This window comes from Schistocerca cancellata, chromosome 2 (genome assembly GCF_023864275.1).
Source record: "Schistocerca cancellata isolate TAMUIC-IGC-003103 chromosome 2, iqSchCanc2.1, whole genome shotgun sequence".
Classification (NCBI taxonomy): Eukaryota; Metazoa; Arthropoda; class Insecta; order Orthoptera; family Acrididae; genus Schistocerca; species Schistocerca cancellata.
This window is the reverse complement of record NC_064627.1, coordinates 349,927,914-349,942,689: the sequence shown is the minus strand read 5'-3', so window position 1 is coordinate 349,942,689 and position 14,776 is coordinate 349,927,914. Positions and strand designations below refer to the sequence as shown.

General features: G+C 41.1%; 1 protein-coding gene across 1 annotated transcript in view; it reads left to right on the top strand.

Moving 5' to 3' along the window:
- LOC126153937 (pickpocket protein 28-like) overlaps window positions 1–14,776 on the top strand; it is a 164,765-nt gene that overhangs the window by 51,638 nt on the left and 98,351 nt on the right. Inside the window, exon 3 of the mRNA XM_049916103.1 lies at window positions 7,775–8,008. Coding sequence (XP_049772060.1) covers window positions 7,775–8,008 — 234 coding nt within the window. The remainder of the gene's footprint in view (window positions 1–7,774; window positions 8,009–14,776) is intronic.

Genomic DNA, 14,776 nt, shown 5'->3' with positions numbered 1-14,776 from the left:
ATGAAACGGCTGCAGCGCAGCACGTGTTGGCTGCGAGCTCTCGCGTGGAAATGCTTCTACAAGTAGCACCAGTTCGTTAATTTCGTCCGGCGAGAGGGAAACAGTAGGAGCCGCGAAATCCGCTGTTTTACTTTCACTCTTGGTTGAACACACAATGCCGTCACGTCGCTAAATAGAAAGACTTTCTCCTACCGCTTGGAAACATTGCATTGCGATGGGACCGAATGTCGCTGTAGCAATGAAGTCAAATCGGTGGCTGACATCTAATGCGTAGCTCAATCATATTATCTTGAGCTCGTATGTTTTGTAACTTCCATAAGTGGAATAACCTTTCCAGAATATGTTCTGATCACTTCATCAGCTTTTAAAATTACGAAGAGCAGTGCTTTATTCAGGTACTGACAGCTACTTACCGACTCAAGGAAGTATAAGGTGATAATCGTAAATATACGAAATGATTGCATGTTACATGATTTCAAGGTCGGCGATCATTCCCCGCAGGTACTCACACCCGTAAAGCATCTGTCCGAAACAAAACATCGCAAAAATCTTAAGGACCATTTCAATTTTGAATATTGTTCATCGATCTGGATTCATTAGCAGATTATCTTGATTGGAGGATCTGAGAAGATTCGAAGAATTCAGGCCACGCTTTTTTTCACCGCTTTATTTGGTTGCTAATAATAACAGATCACATTAAAAAAGTATTACTTCTTTACTCGTTTCGGATACAATCCATCATCAGGACATAACATAAAAAGATTTTATACACAGTTCTGTTTCACATTAATTCCTCTATACCCGAAACGCGTGAACCAACAAGAATTTTCAAAAACAAATGAGCTGTCGATATCAGCGAGCAAGTAATGAGGGGAAAGAATAGGTCATCTTATTATTCACATGTTGTCGCAGATCCCCTGCTCGACATTCTGTCGTAAACTTATTTGTCTCTGACAGGGCCGTGCGCTTCATTACGTATCAGTTTCGTCAACTCGAGCGCGTCATAGGAAAGCGTAAGAATCTGAGTGTGAGACGCTAATAAAATGACCTTAGCATCGAGGAGAATCTCAAAGCGGCTGTACAAGCAGCTAGAAGATTGAAGACGGTGCATGATTTAGCATTAGTGTGAAGCATATGGTAGTTTTGTGCAAGCTTATGAACTGTATAAGCTGCTTCAGTCCATCAAAAAACACACGGTATATGGTATGAGGCGTGCGTGTGTGAGAGGAAAGCAATAAGGCTCAATGTTTATATACCAAAGGTTTTATATTTTTAAAACAACAATATTGTCCCATTCCAAGTAGTCCTTTTCGGCAGCTATACAACGGCGGAGTCGTTGTTTCCACTCTTCGAAGCAGAGTTGAAAGGCTCCAGCTGGTGGGGACTTTAACACGTCGGACACATTCTTTTGAATGTTCCCCAGAGTCCCCAAATGACGCTATTGTAAGATAATTTTGAATTTCTTGAAAAGGAAGAAGTCGCAAGGACTCCGAGCAGGTGAATAGCGGAGCTGTGGAAGAACGGGAATGCCTTTTGAAGTCAAAAATTCTGTGATAAGAGTGGCCATGTGAAGCGGGGTCTTGCCATGACGCAGCTCCACTTGTGTGCAATGTCCAGTCTCAGTAGATTCCCCTTTTTCGTGAGCCTTTCGAGGACAGTTTTTTGTAAAACACTTCTTTGAGAGCTTGTCGCGGAGGAACAAATTCTTTATGCGCGATTCTTCTACGGTCAAAAAGCAAATCCGCATTGTTTTGGTCTTCAGTTTGCTCATTCGAGCTTTTTTTGGTGGAAGAGCTCTTTCAGTGTGCCGGTTCTCACTTTGCCGCTTAGGATCATACACATAAATCGTGGATTCGCCACCTGCGATTGCACGACTGAACCGTTCATGATCATTGGCAATCCTCTCTAGAAAGTCGAAGCACACATTTCTCTGATTGTTCTTCTGCTTAGTTGTGAGGTTTCTCGGTGACATTTTGGCACAAATTTTTCACATGTGTGAAAATCTTTACTGTTAAAAGTTGATCTGATCTCACTTGAGCACGCGCATGTTCGATGTTGTCGTCGGTTTTTTAAATTGGAGGTCTCCCTGAGTGAGGTTCATCTTCAACGTATTTTCGGCCTTCCAAAAATGATTTGATATGGAATGATCCAAGGTCACACACGCTGACTCTCCAAGTTAAACAGGAAACTTGATGGCATAACGTTGCTCTACATTCTGCTGTTCCACTTTCGTAACACACAACAATAATAAAACTTCACTCATGGTGCTCTCAAAAATCACATGACGGTTGTACGGATCTGAAACATTGACTGAGTAACTGGAGGGGGTGAACACATCGGTCTACACAAGTAGAACAACACAGTGTTTGCCAGATCGATTGCTGTGTTGTCAGTCCCATTACTTTTCTCACACAACTCGCACAAATTACGTGTGTGCAAGCTTCTGCAACGAAGTATTTAACGCAAAACCGTCTTAGAAGATGCATAATCTGAAGTAAATTAATCGAAAATCACTGTAAGAGTGCAATTATATGTATGAAAGCGAGTCTTGGCCCATGATCTATCAAACAAAGGCTAAGGTGAAGATGGCTGCCGCACATGATCTACTTTTAACCGAATATACAGGGTATATCAGGAGGAATGGTCTACATTCACGGATATGACAGAAAGATCATTTGAAGCCAAAATGGACGTACGCTCTATGCCGAACGATTTACGATCTAGAACATACGAACAGCCCACAGAGAAAACCAGGTAACGTACATTTCTCTGGAGCGTCTATTTAAATTTTCAAGATTACAAACAAATACATAAAATACACCAATCAAGTGCAACCAAGAAACTGATTGAAACTAAATGATAAAAAAGACAATAGATGCAAAAGACGCACATCGTTACCACGAGAAGAATGTAGTAAGACCATCACTTTTCGTTAAGTTTTCGTACCTTCTATTTGTTGGTTTGATTTTGGTTCGTTATGTGGTACACTGGAATAGAAATTTCTTGCGCCTTGACCACAAAACCGTTTAAGTTATTTAAACTCTGCATATTTTTCGTGACGTCTTGGCAGGAACTCTGGAAACATACCCTCAGAATTAGTCATTGGAAACATACCCTCAGAATTAGTCATTTGCAAAACAAACGTGATTTGTCTTTCAATAATTTTATATTGCACAGCACTATCATATGCTCGATGAGGCCATAAGGATTTGTCAGGTGCCTGCGGTTGATACTCAGGCTCGACGTCTACTTCAGGCCCACCAATGCTACTGGAGTCCAAGCTGGATTATAAGGGATAGAAAGAGCTTATCTTCCTTCACAACAAGAGCTTCTCTGAGCGGCCGTGTCTTGAAAGAACACTGTGATTTGTAACATTGTTTCAAGAAGGTCGTTCAGTTTCGTATACTTTCTCGTTGAACAGGAATTACTTTGTAAGGCATCAGATTCACTCTTGTGGTTTCAAAAGCATTTTTTAATGTTGCAAAAACTTTCTTTTTTATCAAACCAAAGTTTTTATCATTTTCCATGTTAGAGTTTCCTCTGATTGAAAATACTATTCTGACACTATCTAATTTCTTAACAGTATGAAAGAGGTACTGACGATATATGAACACTGCATAGGTCTTTTGCTGTCTTGTGCACGATCACAGAACATTACAAGTACTCTTATTGTTGGATCAAGGATTTCACTCACACAGTAATGCAACAAATAATAACTTCATTCGCTCCGTTAGTCCCTAAAACTTCAGCGCAAGTACAAAATATTGCATCACTGTTGCACATTTGACGATGATTCCATGCAAAGCAATGAAGACCTTTTGTCAAACAGGAATTCCACTCACACTTTCATTTCCTATGATTCTAACATTGTACCGTAAAGAGCAGTCTCTGGCATTGGAGTCGTCATGCCCAAGCCCTCTACTAGTTATTAATATCACCGAAATTAAGCTGGGCAAATATGAAGATTGTCATTCCAGTAGCCTAACAAATTGATAAGCTGTCTTCTTTCATGGGACTGATTAATCTGAAACACGAAAATAACGAGCATTTGCAGACACTGCCTAATTCATGAGATATTGCCCTGCAATATTACTTATTCGTCAAAGCTTTTTATCTTTTTAGCTGACTGATTAACAGATGGCATCTCACCTTCATCTTATGACGATCCACACGTTCTGTAGATCCTAAACGGATCACATTGTTATCACACTTCAAATTAATACTATCACTATAAAAACAACTCAGAGTAGGAAGCCGCAAAGCAACGGGCCTACCGGGTGTATTGCAAACAGTTCAAGCAAACCTTGGATTTCCCCCATTCTTTCCGTGAAGACCGACATAGAGCGTTCTTTCTGTTACCATAAAAGTACAATCCTTCGTTCACTGAGGAGCCAAAGAAATTTATACACTTGCCTAATATCGTGTAGGGCCCCCGCGAGCACGCAGTAGTGGCATGGACTCGACTAATGTCTGAAGTAGTGCTGGAAGGAATTGACGCCATGAATCCAGCAGGATTGTCCATAACTCAGTAAAGGTATGAGGAGGTGGAGATCTCATCTGAACAGCTCGTTGCAAGGCATCCCAAATATGCCCAATAATGTTCATGTCTGGGGAGTTTGGTCGCTAGTGGAAGTGTTTAAATTCAGAAGAGTGTTCGTGGGATAACTCTGAAGCAATTTTGGGTTTGTGGGGTGTCGCATTGTTCTGCTGAAATTGTCAGAGTCCTTCAGAATGCACAATAGACATGAATGGATGCAGGTGATCAGACAGAAAGCTTACATACGTGTCACCTGTCAGAGTCGTATGTAGACGTATCAGGGGTCCCCTATCACTCCAACTGGACACGCCCCACACCATTACAGAGCCTCCACCAGCTTGCACAGTCCCCTGCAGGGTCCGTGAATTGATAAGGTTGTCTCCATACCCGTACACATCTAACCGCTCGATACAATTTGAAACGAGTCTCGTCCGACCAGACAACATTCTACCTGTCATCAGCAGTCCAGTGTTAGTGTTGACGTTCCCAGGTGAGGCGTAAAGCTTTGTTTGGTGCAGTAATCAAGGGTACAGGAGTGGGTCTTCAGCTCCGAAAGCTCGTATCTGTGATGTTTCGTTGAATGGTTCGCATGCCGATACTTGTTGATGGGCCAGCACTGAAATCTGTAACAATTTGCGGAAGGGTTGCACTCTGTCACGTTAAACGATTCTCTCTAGTCGTCCTTGGTCCCGTTCTTGCAACGTCTTTTTTCCGCCCTAGCGATGTCGGAGATTTGATGTTTTACCGCATTCCTGATATACACGGCACACACATGAAATGGTCGTACGGGACAATCCCCGCTTCATCGTTACCCCGGAAATGCAGTATCCCATCGCTCGTGCGCCGACTACAACACCATGTTTAAACTCACTTAAATCTTGATAACCTTCCATCGTAGCAGCTGCAGTAACTGATCTAACAACTTTGCCAGACACTTGTTGTCTTATAAAGGCATTGCCAACCGCAGCGCCGTGTTCTACCTGTTTATATATCCCTGAATTTGAATACACATGCATATACCAGTTTCTTTAGCGCTTCAGTGTATCTCAGCCGTGGGGTCTTCATTTAATGTAGATTGTTATTTGTTTTCTACACTATTCAATACATTGTCAGATGTCCACCTTACAACAGGCAGTAAACATTACAACAAGCATTTTACGAAGTCTCAATTGAAAAATACGTATTTTCTAGGCGGTCATCTCTAAGTAATATCGCGTACGTCACATTACAGCTGTTTTACAGTTCACAATAAAGGTTCGAAGATCCCACCATCAATACGTATTTTTCAACTGATACTTTGTAAAACGCATGTCGTAATGTTTAGTAACTGTTGTACATGTGTACATGTGTAAACTGACAATGTAATGAATGATACAGAAAAATAGCGATGCGTTCTGTGTCTGAAACCATTAGTAGTAGGACGTATGTTCACATGAAGTTTCTTTGCATCGAAAGATCGTCCCTATCATATCCCTGATCACTGATAGTTCCTCCTGGGACATCCTGTATAGCTACTCAACTTGCTTCAGGTTAAGATATCGTTCTTAAGATGAAGCACCAATTATAGGAGAGAAAGGAAAAAGAAAACAGATAGAAGGTAGTTATAAATACGAGGAACCGCAAATTAAGTGTACACCTATGTCTATTTCAGACGTGTGTAGGTGGGTAAGGTCTCAAAAAGTCCTTCCAGTTTCAAGAAATCGCAATATTGTTGTTAATTTTTAAGTGGTGTTACGACAAAATGGCTCTGAGCACTATGGGACATAACATCTGATGCCATCAGCCCGCTACGCTTAGAACTACTTAAACTAATCTAAGCACATCACACACATCCATGCCCGAGGCAGGATTCGAACTTGGGATCGTAGCAGCCGCGTGGTTCCAGAATGAAGCGCCTAGAACCGCTCGACCACAGCGGTCGGCAGTCGCGAGGCAGTAGACTCAGCAGAATGTAGTAAGTCAGAGCAGCGGTATGGGGTCACATCACCTTCGTCGAACTCGTTAAGCATGGACGACAGAATGAAAACCACTGACGTCTTCGTAGTAGCGAACAACATGCGGTGAAGCCGAAATACGTTGGGTAAACTTTAGCCACTGCTTCGCTCCATAAATATCCTAGCAGTTTAACTCGTAAGGCAGTCACGGAGCGACGTGGCGCAGTGGTTAGCACACTAGGCTCGCATACCGGAGGACGACGGTTCAATCCAGCGTCCGACCATCCTGATTCAGGTTTTCTGTTATTTCCCTAAATAGCTTTAGATAGAAGGTGATGGTTTCTTTGAAAGGCCACGGCCGACTTCCTTCCCCATCCTTCCCTAATACGATGAGACCGATGACCTCGCCGTTTGGTCTCCTCCCCCAACTCAATTCAACCCAATCCGTAAGAAGAATGCTGAAGAGCACGTAACTAATGAAGAGGTACTGAATAGAATTGAGGAGAAGAGGAATTTGTGGTACAACTTGACTAAAAGAAGGGATCGGTTGGTAGAACACGTTCTAACATATCAAAGGATCACCAATTTAGTACTGGAGGGAAACGTGGATAGTAAAAATCATAGAGGGAGACCAAGAGATGAATACACGAATCAAATTCAGAAGTATGTAGGTTGCAGTAGTTACTAAGAGATGAAGAAGCTTGCATAGGATAAAGTAGCATGGAGAGCTGCATCAAACCAGTCTCTCGACTGAAGACCACAACAGCTGCCCAATACGAGGTTGGCAAGCAACACTTTGACAGGGTACAGAGGATTTCCTTCCCCAACCATGACAGATTCCGAGCTTGTTCTACGTCTATAACGACCCCGATGTCGACGGGGTCATTAATCCCAGTCTTTCTTGTTTCCTTCTTTTCATAATTTTGGCTGATTCTACTGATTGGATGGTAAATGTAAGGGCACATATAGACGACTAGGGTGTGTGATAAGGTACAGTGGTTGAACTGGAGCATGTGAAAAGATATAAAAAAGCTTCTCTCTCTCTCTCTCTCTCTCTCTCTCTATATATATATATATATATATATATATATATATATATATATATATATGTGTGTGTGTGTGTGTGTGTGTTCATCTAACTTTTCTCCTAGCACAGGGATAGGTCTCAGTAGATGCAGGACTCGCTGAAGTAAGTTAATAACTATGAACTTCAGTCTTTGCAGAATACTGTGTAGATTGATGCAGAGAAGTCACAGACGATACCGTGGCGCGCCACTCGAAAGTCTCGTTGTTGTGCCGGCAGGTTGCTGTGGCTGTTCCTGTTCGCGATCAGCCTGGCCTTGTGCAGCAACCTGATACGGAGAGTGTGGCTCAAGTGGGAAGAAACGCCGGTGATCGTGACGTTAGCCGAGACGACGACGCCGGTGTGGGACGTGCCGTTCCCAGCCGTCACTATCTGCAGCGAGACCAAGACGCAGCGGGAGCTCTTCAACTACACCGACGCCTACTACCACCAGGCCAACCTCACCCAGGACGAGTGAGTTTCCCCACACCGTTCCCTCCAACTCGAGAATGTCTCAATGTTACTATCACTGTAAGTGCTTCAGAACAAAAACATTCTGGCTTGCAACACCAAAGTGGCCGGATACATAATACATCCGTCTATTTTGCATTATATGCGGTTTTATGACTGGTGGGTGATGTATCCAGCTACTTTTACTACACTCATTCTCACAAATTAAGGATAATGCTGATACATCGTGATACAACACTCTGGTGGCCGGTTTGCGGGTTTAAATCTCCTTTGGGTATGACCAAGCGGTGCATTTCACCTGCGCTTGTCGCACGGTGGCGCTGTCAGCAGTCCACATACGCAGAGGTGTGTTGGTGCATGTCACAGTACGGTGCAGCGAGTAAGTGTTCAGACGTTTCCAGACGTGCTAATGGTTAATGTGTGTTGAAAATAGCTCAAAGTACACATAATGATGACGTTATGAGGGGTAGAATACTAGTGCGACTGGAGGCTGGTCAAACACAGCAGGCCCTCCGTCTGCCACAAAGTGTGATCTCAAGATTATGGCAACGATTCAAGCAGACAGGAAACGTGTCCAGGCGCTACAGTACGGGACGTACACAGTGTACAACACCACAATAAGACCGATATCTCACCATCAGTGCCCAGAGACGGCCACGGAGTGCTGCAGGTAGCCTGTGGGGCGGCGGGTGGAATTTATTGGTTTATAAATGTTTTGTAGAATGTTATGTAGAAAAGATGCATTTCCCGGCCAATTAAACATATGTGGGGCGGCGGGTGGAATTAATTGTTGTTAAATGTTCCTATTATTTATGCAGTCTTTTGCCGTTCTCAACACTGGCTCTCTAACTACAATATTGGCAACCAGAAAGTGATTAGCAAAACGTGAAACCTGTAATTAGAATTCCTAGTGCCCACTTCATCTGAGAAATACACTTATAGCTACAGCTTATAGCTCTTAGGAATTAGGAGATTGTGTGGGATTCATATTCAAAAACGATTCTCTCTAAAATGTTCACTATATTCTGAAAGTCACAGACCAAAAAGAATCCACACAATCCAACTAACAGAGCAGTTCAGAGTGTAATGGGCGGATGCAACTATAGCTGTTCAAATTAACTGTTTAAGTGAATGCTCGCCATAATTTGATGATAATATTCATCAAACGCCACACTAAATAATGGTAGAATGTCTGTCCCGCGACGGCACGTGAAAATACGACATACGCAAACTGAAGATAGATCATTAAAGTCATCCCCGTATTAACTTCACTCGAAAACGATTTCATGGTTACGCGTATCCCGAGTAACTTATTACGCCATCCGAGGCTGTTTATAGCAATGATACCGACGCGACGCGTCTCCAGGTACAGGTGGTGTGCTATTCAGCGTCTGGAGAGAACTGGGGCCTTCTTCACTCGCGCCGCGTTCTTATATATAAAGCCGCGGTGCGGACGGCTAAGGGAACGCCTGATCAATTCCGCTCTCCCGACTAGCCGCTGGGCTAGTAATGCACCACTTTAAGTTATCGAATAAATCATTTCTTCCTTTGCTGATGGCCGATGAAGCTCTCAATTTAAATGTGCATTCAGCACACAGGTAAGTAATCATAATAAAAGTCTGATGTGGCTAAGTCAAATATTTTGGGAGAGAGAATTAATTTAATTACACTACACGCAGTAGACGAGCTCTGAACTTGCTCTTTGGAGATACGCTATTGCTATAGTTTTATAGTTATTCAATTGAAACTTCTCACATCTTTATGATTATAGCGAATCTCCTTTCTGCTTAAATTTAAACATCCTAGCCTTATTTATTCGCATACTTAATCTATCTTGCTTCCATAATTTCTCAGATAAAAACCAGAAAATCATGAATTTCAACTAAAATTTTAATTTGTGAGATCCAGAATACTGTTTCTACTACATTATTATGCAAAAGGAATCCAAATATAAATTTTTAATTTTCTAGCTCTTTTCTGTTGCGCCAATGATTTTTACAGAAAAACGTCCTAATTTCGAAAATGGTTAAAGTTATTGAACTGATATTCAACACATATTGATTTAGTATTACTCCTCACATGCTAGAAACGTTTCAGCTTATTTACTTGATTTTTAAAGTATTGCGCAACATTTATGACGTCAGAGCTAGTTACAGCGGACTATCCTGGCACACAGTGGAAAGACTGATGTGAATTTTATACGGCGTGAGTAGGCTGCTTCCCTACTTCACCCTCTACTTAAATTTCTTTTTTGAATGTATATGGGAAAGAAAAAAAAATAATTACAAAAGGGAAGCAAGAGTACAGCTTAACTCCCTATGAAAAATTAAAATTTAAATGTAAACATTTAGAAATATTAAAAAGAAAACTGATTACCTACTTCAATTATTTAAATTGCTGGCATGTTCTCCGCCTCTTAAGCAACATTACCACTCAAAATTTAAGCAAAATCAATGAAACACCTTGGCATACATATTGCCTTAGACAGACAAACACATAAAATATGTAAAATTATGAAAACCTTAAATCCATTAAATACATTCTTACATACACAAATTCAAAGAAATAACACAGTTATTGATGATACATAAACAGATAATTATATCTTAGCAGTCTTTTCTAAACCTGAAAGAAAATTTCACAAATCATGACAATTTCATTTTTACACACGTGGTTGTGGCCGTTTTTTGGCTGGCGTTCTACACTTCCATTCACAAGGGTAGAGGAGGGGAAGTTGCTATGGTGTGCGTGCTTCACGTTCACTCTAAATTACATGGGGAAAGGGGAGGGGTCACTGTGAGTTGTGTCCAAGTCACTCCACGCTTTCACGCAGCTACCAGGCTGCCATTATCTGGTTTGTCCTGTAGAACAAACAAAAAGAGTGCCTCAGACTCTGTTCACTTAATATCTAAGGGTGGGTCACAATGAAATGGGGATATATACATTTTACCTTTCAATATGTTACTGGAACAAAGTTAACAGAACGTTTTCAAAGTTCAAAGTTACTGAACTGTCATAAAATCGATAAACAAATGTCTCAAAATGCCGTTAGTCACGTACTTGAGAAAATTTATGCTCAAGGCATACAACCATAAATTCTATTTAATTTCAATTTATTATTTCCGGGCCGGAACACTGAACCAATGCTCGGTACATTCCTGATACATTTGTATTTTATTTATTTAGCTGACTCATTTTCGATTACCTTATTCTTAGAGATATTATGAGTATATTTGATTAGTAGTTGTCTTCTCAGCTTCTTTGTACATGTGAGTAACTTGTGGTAATAGTACAGTTCTGAGTGTTCGAAACACACTACGTTTAGTTTACTACTAAATCCACTTATTGGTCCTCTGCTGCTGTGTCAGTTCCACATCTGTGATTATGTACTTACTTTATCGAAGTGTATTTATGCTGAGCTATAAATAATGTTTCAAGTCTGCCATTATGCTACTCAATTATGTTGCTAGTGTATGTACTTATTTAACACTCACTCTATTAAAATTTAAAGCACAGGATAGCACATTTATTTAATATCTATAGTGTATTGCAGCTGATCAGTTTTCTCACGTGGCAATCCATTTCCACTCGATCGGACGCTGAAACCACAGGTAGTCTCTCTCGACGTACCACTAAAGTGCATTAATTAATTATGGACGAGCGTAATCCTAAATTCCTTAAACCTATAGGACACCATGAGCTGCTCTGTCTCATCTAATATAAGGGTACCTATGGTCGCATTCACGCCTCCAACTCATAACCTCAATAGCTGTAGGTGTGTCACCGCACACGCAACACCAAAATAATGGCCAGCTCCAACCTTATAAATATTTCAAAGACGTGTCCTTCACCTCTCAACCACAAACACTGTTCACTTCTATTACACTGCCATTCCTTGCTACACAAGGTGAGTTTATTCTTACAACTTATCTGCATATTTTTCATAACACTAAGCACTCTCTCTTACTATTAATTAGTCAGCTCTAATGCATACACTAGGTCTCACTGCCACTTCAGATCCTGCTTGTACATGAATTTGTATAACTTTTTAAATTACTGTTGACGGACCATTTCCAATAAAAAAACAACTTTGTACTTATAATATTACCAGGGTTCTATACGTACTTGTTACTCAAATACCTTTGTATCTTAATTAAGTCATACTTCTCTATTGTTTATATCACTGTTAGGTTTGTCACATTAGGTATTTTCTTCACTAATCGGTGGATAGAATGGCTACAGAACTCATGGCTTGATAGTCATGACGGAAAATTTTTGTATTGCAAAGAACGAGTCGAAACTTTGGTGGATAGGAAAGATGAAGAATGAGTGAGACCTGAAATGGGAAAGAAGATCTCACACAGCTGGGACTGCACAGCTGCCACACTGTGTAGAGGTTACAGAACAACCTCCTCCCTACAGAATTCAATCACTATCTATGAACTTCTTTAGGTCGATCACGTTCCTGAGACCTAATATCTTTTACTCTTAGGGCACTCTAGCCTATATGCATTAGCATGTGGTTTTCCTATAATCCTGAAAGGTCCTTGGTATACGAACATGAATTTCTTTGTTTCTGCATTTATTTTCTTTGATTTTTCCTTGGTTTTGACAAGGACTAACTGACCTATTTCAAAACTGATGGGTACAGCTTTTGCGTCATGACGCTTCTTCCTTTCCAATGCTCTTTTTCTTACATTTGCCCTAGCCTTTAACTTCTTCTCGTCTGTGGATATTAGCGTTAGAATAGGGAATTCTACCATATCTGCAATCACGTTGTGCGGTTCCTGGCCAAACATCAATTCGCAAGACGCAAAACCTGTTGCATCATGCCTTAAGTTGTTAATTACATTCTCAAAATACTTCATGTGCTCTGCCCAACTTGAGTGCTTCCGAGCACAATAAGTCCTGCAAACCCTTTTCAGTTCTCTCATAATACGTTCACTCATATTGCCTTGGGGGGAAATACGCAGAATCTTAAATCTATCAGAAGTAAATTGAGGCCCATTTTCTGACAGCACATTCTTCGGAACGCCAACGTTCACGAAGAAATCTTTTTCCAACTTTTCTACCAACGTTTTTGCATTTGCTCTTTTAATTGGGCATAGCTTAACATATTTACTAAATCCATCCACAACAACAAAAACATGGGTACACCCACCTCTCGAAGCAGGAAGAGGGCCAAACAAATCACAAGCCAGTAATTCTAGGGCTTCAGTTGGCTCTTTTTTTTTCGGTCATCCGTCTACTGACTGGTTTGATGCGGCCCGCCACCACTTCCTTCCCTGTGCTAACCTCCTCATCTCAGAGTAGCACTTGCAACCTACGTCCTCAATTATTTGCTTGACGTATTCCAATCTCTGTCTTCCTCTACAGTTTTTGCCCTCTACAGCTCCCTCTAGTACCATGGAAGTCATTCCCTCATGTCTTAGCAGATGTCCTATCATCCTGTCCCTTCTCCTTATCAGTGTTTTCCACATATTCCTTTCCTCTCCGATTCTGCGTAGAACCTCCTCATTCCTTACCTTATCAGTCCACCTGATTTTCAACATTCGTCTATAGCACCACATCTCAAATGCTTCGATTCTCTTCTGTTCCGGTTTGCTCACAGTCCATGTTTCACTACCATACAATGCGTTACACCAGACGTACATCCACAGAAATTTCTTCCTCAAATTAAGGCCGGTATTTGATATTAGTAGACTTCACTTGGCCAGAAATGCCTTTTTTGCCATAGCGAGTCTGCTTTTGATGTCCTCCTTGTTCCGTCCGTCATTGGTTATTTTACTGCTTAGGTAGCAGAATTCCTTAACTTCATTGACTTCGTGACCATCAATCCTGATGTTAAGTTTCTCCCTGTTCTCATTTCTACTACTTCTCATTACCTTCGTCTTTCTCCGATTTACTCTCACTCAATACTGTGTACTCATTAGACTGTTCAGTCCGTTCAGCAGATCATATAATTCTTCTTCACTTTCACTCAGGATAGCAATGCCATCAGCAAATCGTATCACTGATATCCTTTCACCTTGTATTTTAATTCCACTCCTGAACCTTTCTTTTATTTCCATCATTGCTTCCTCGATGTACAGATTGAAGAGTAGGGGCGAAAGGCTACAGCCTTGTCTTACACCCTTCTTAATATGAGCACTTCGTTCTTGATCGTCCACTCTTATTATTCCCTCTTGGTTGTTGTACATATTGTATATGACCCGTCTCTCCCTATAGCTTACCCCAACTTTTTTCAGAGACTCGAACAGCATGCACCATTTTATATTGTCGAACGCTTTTTCCAGGTCGACAAATCCTATGAAAGTGTCTTGATTTTTCTTTAGCCTTACTTCCATTATTAGCCGTAACGTCAGAATTGCCTCTCTCGTCACCTAGCGCATTCTCAATTTTCTTTTCCATTCTTCTGTATATTATTCTTTTAAGCAGCTTCGATACATGTGCTGTTAAGCTGATTGTGCGATAATTTTCGCACTTGTCAGCTCTTGCCGTCTTCGGAATTGAGTGGATGATGCTTTTCCGAAAGTCAGATGGTATATCGCCAGACTCATATATTCTACACACCAACGTTAATAGTCTTTTTGTTGCCACTTCCCCCAATGATTTTAGAAATTCTGATGGAATGTTATTTATCCCTTCTGCCTTATTTGACCGAAAGTCATCCAAAGCTCTTTTAAATTCCGATTCTAATACTGGATCCCCTATTTCTTCTAAATCGACTCATGTTTCTTCTTCTATCACATCAGACAAATCTTCACTCTC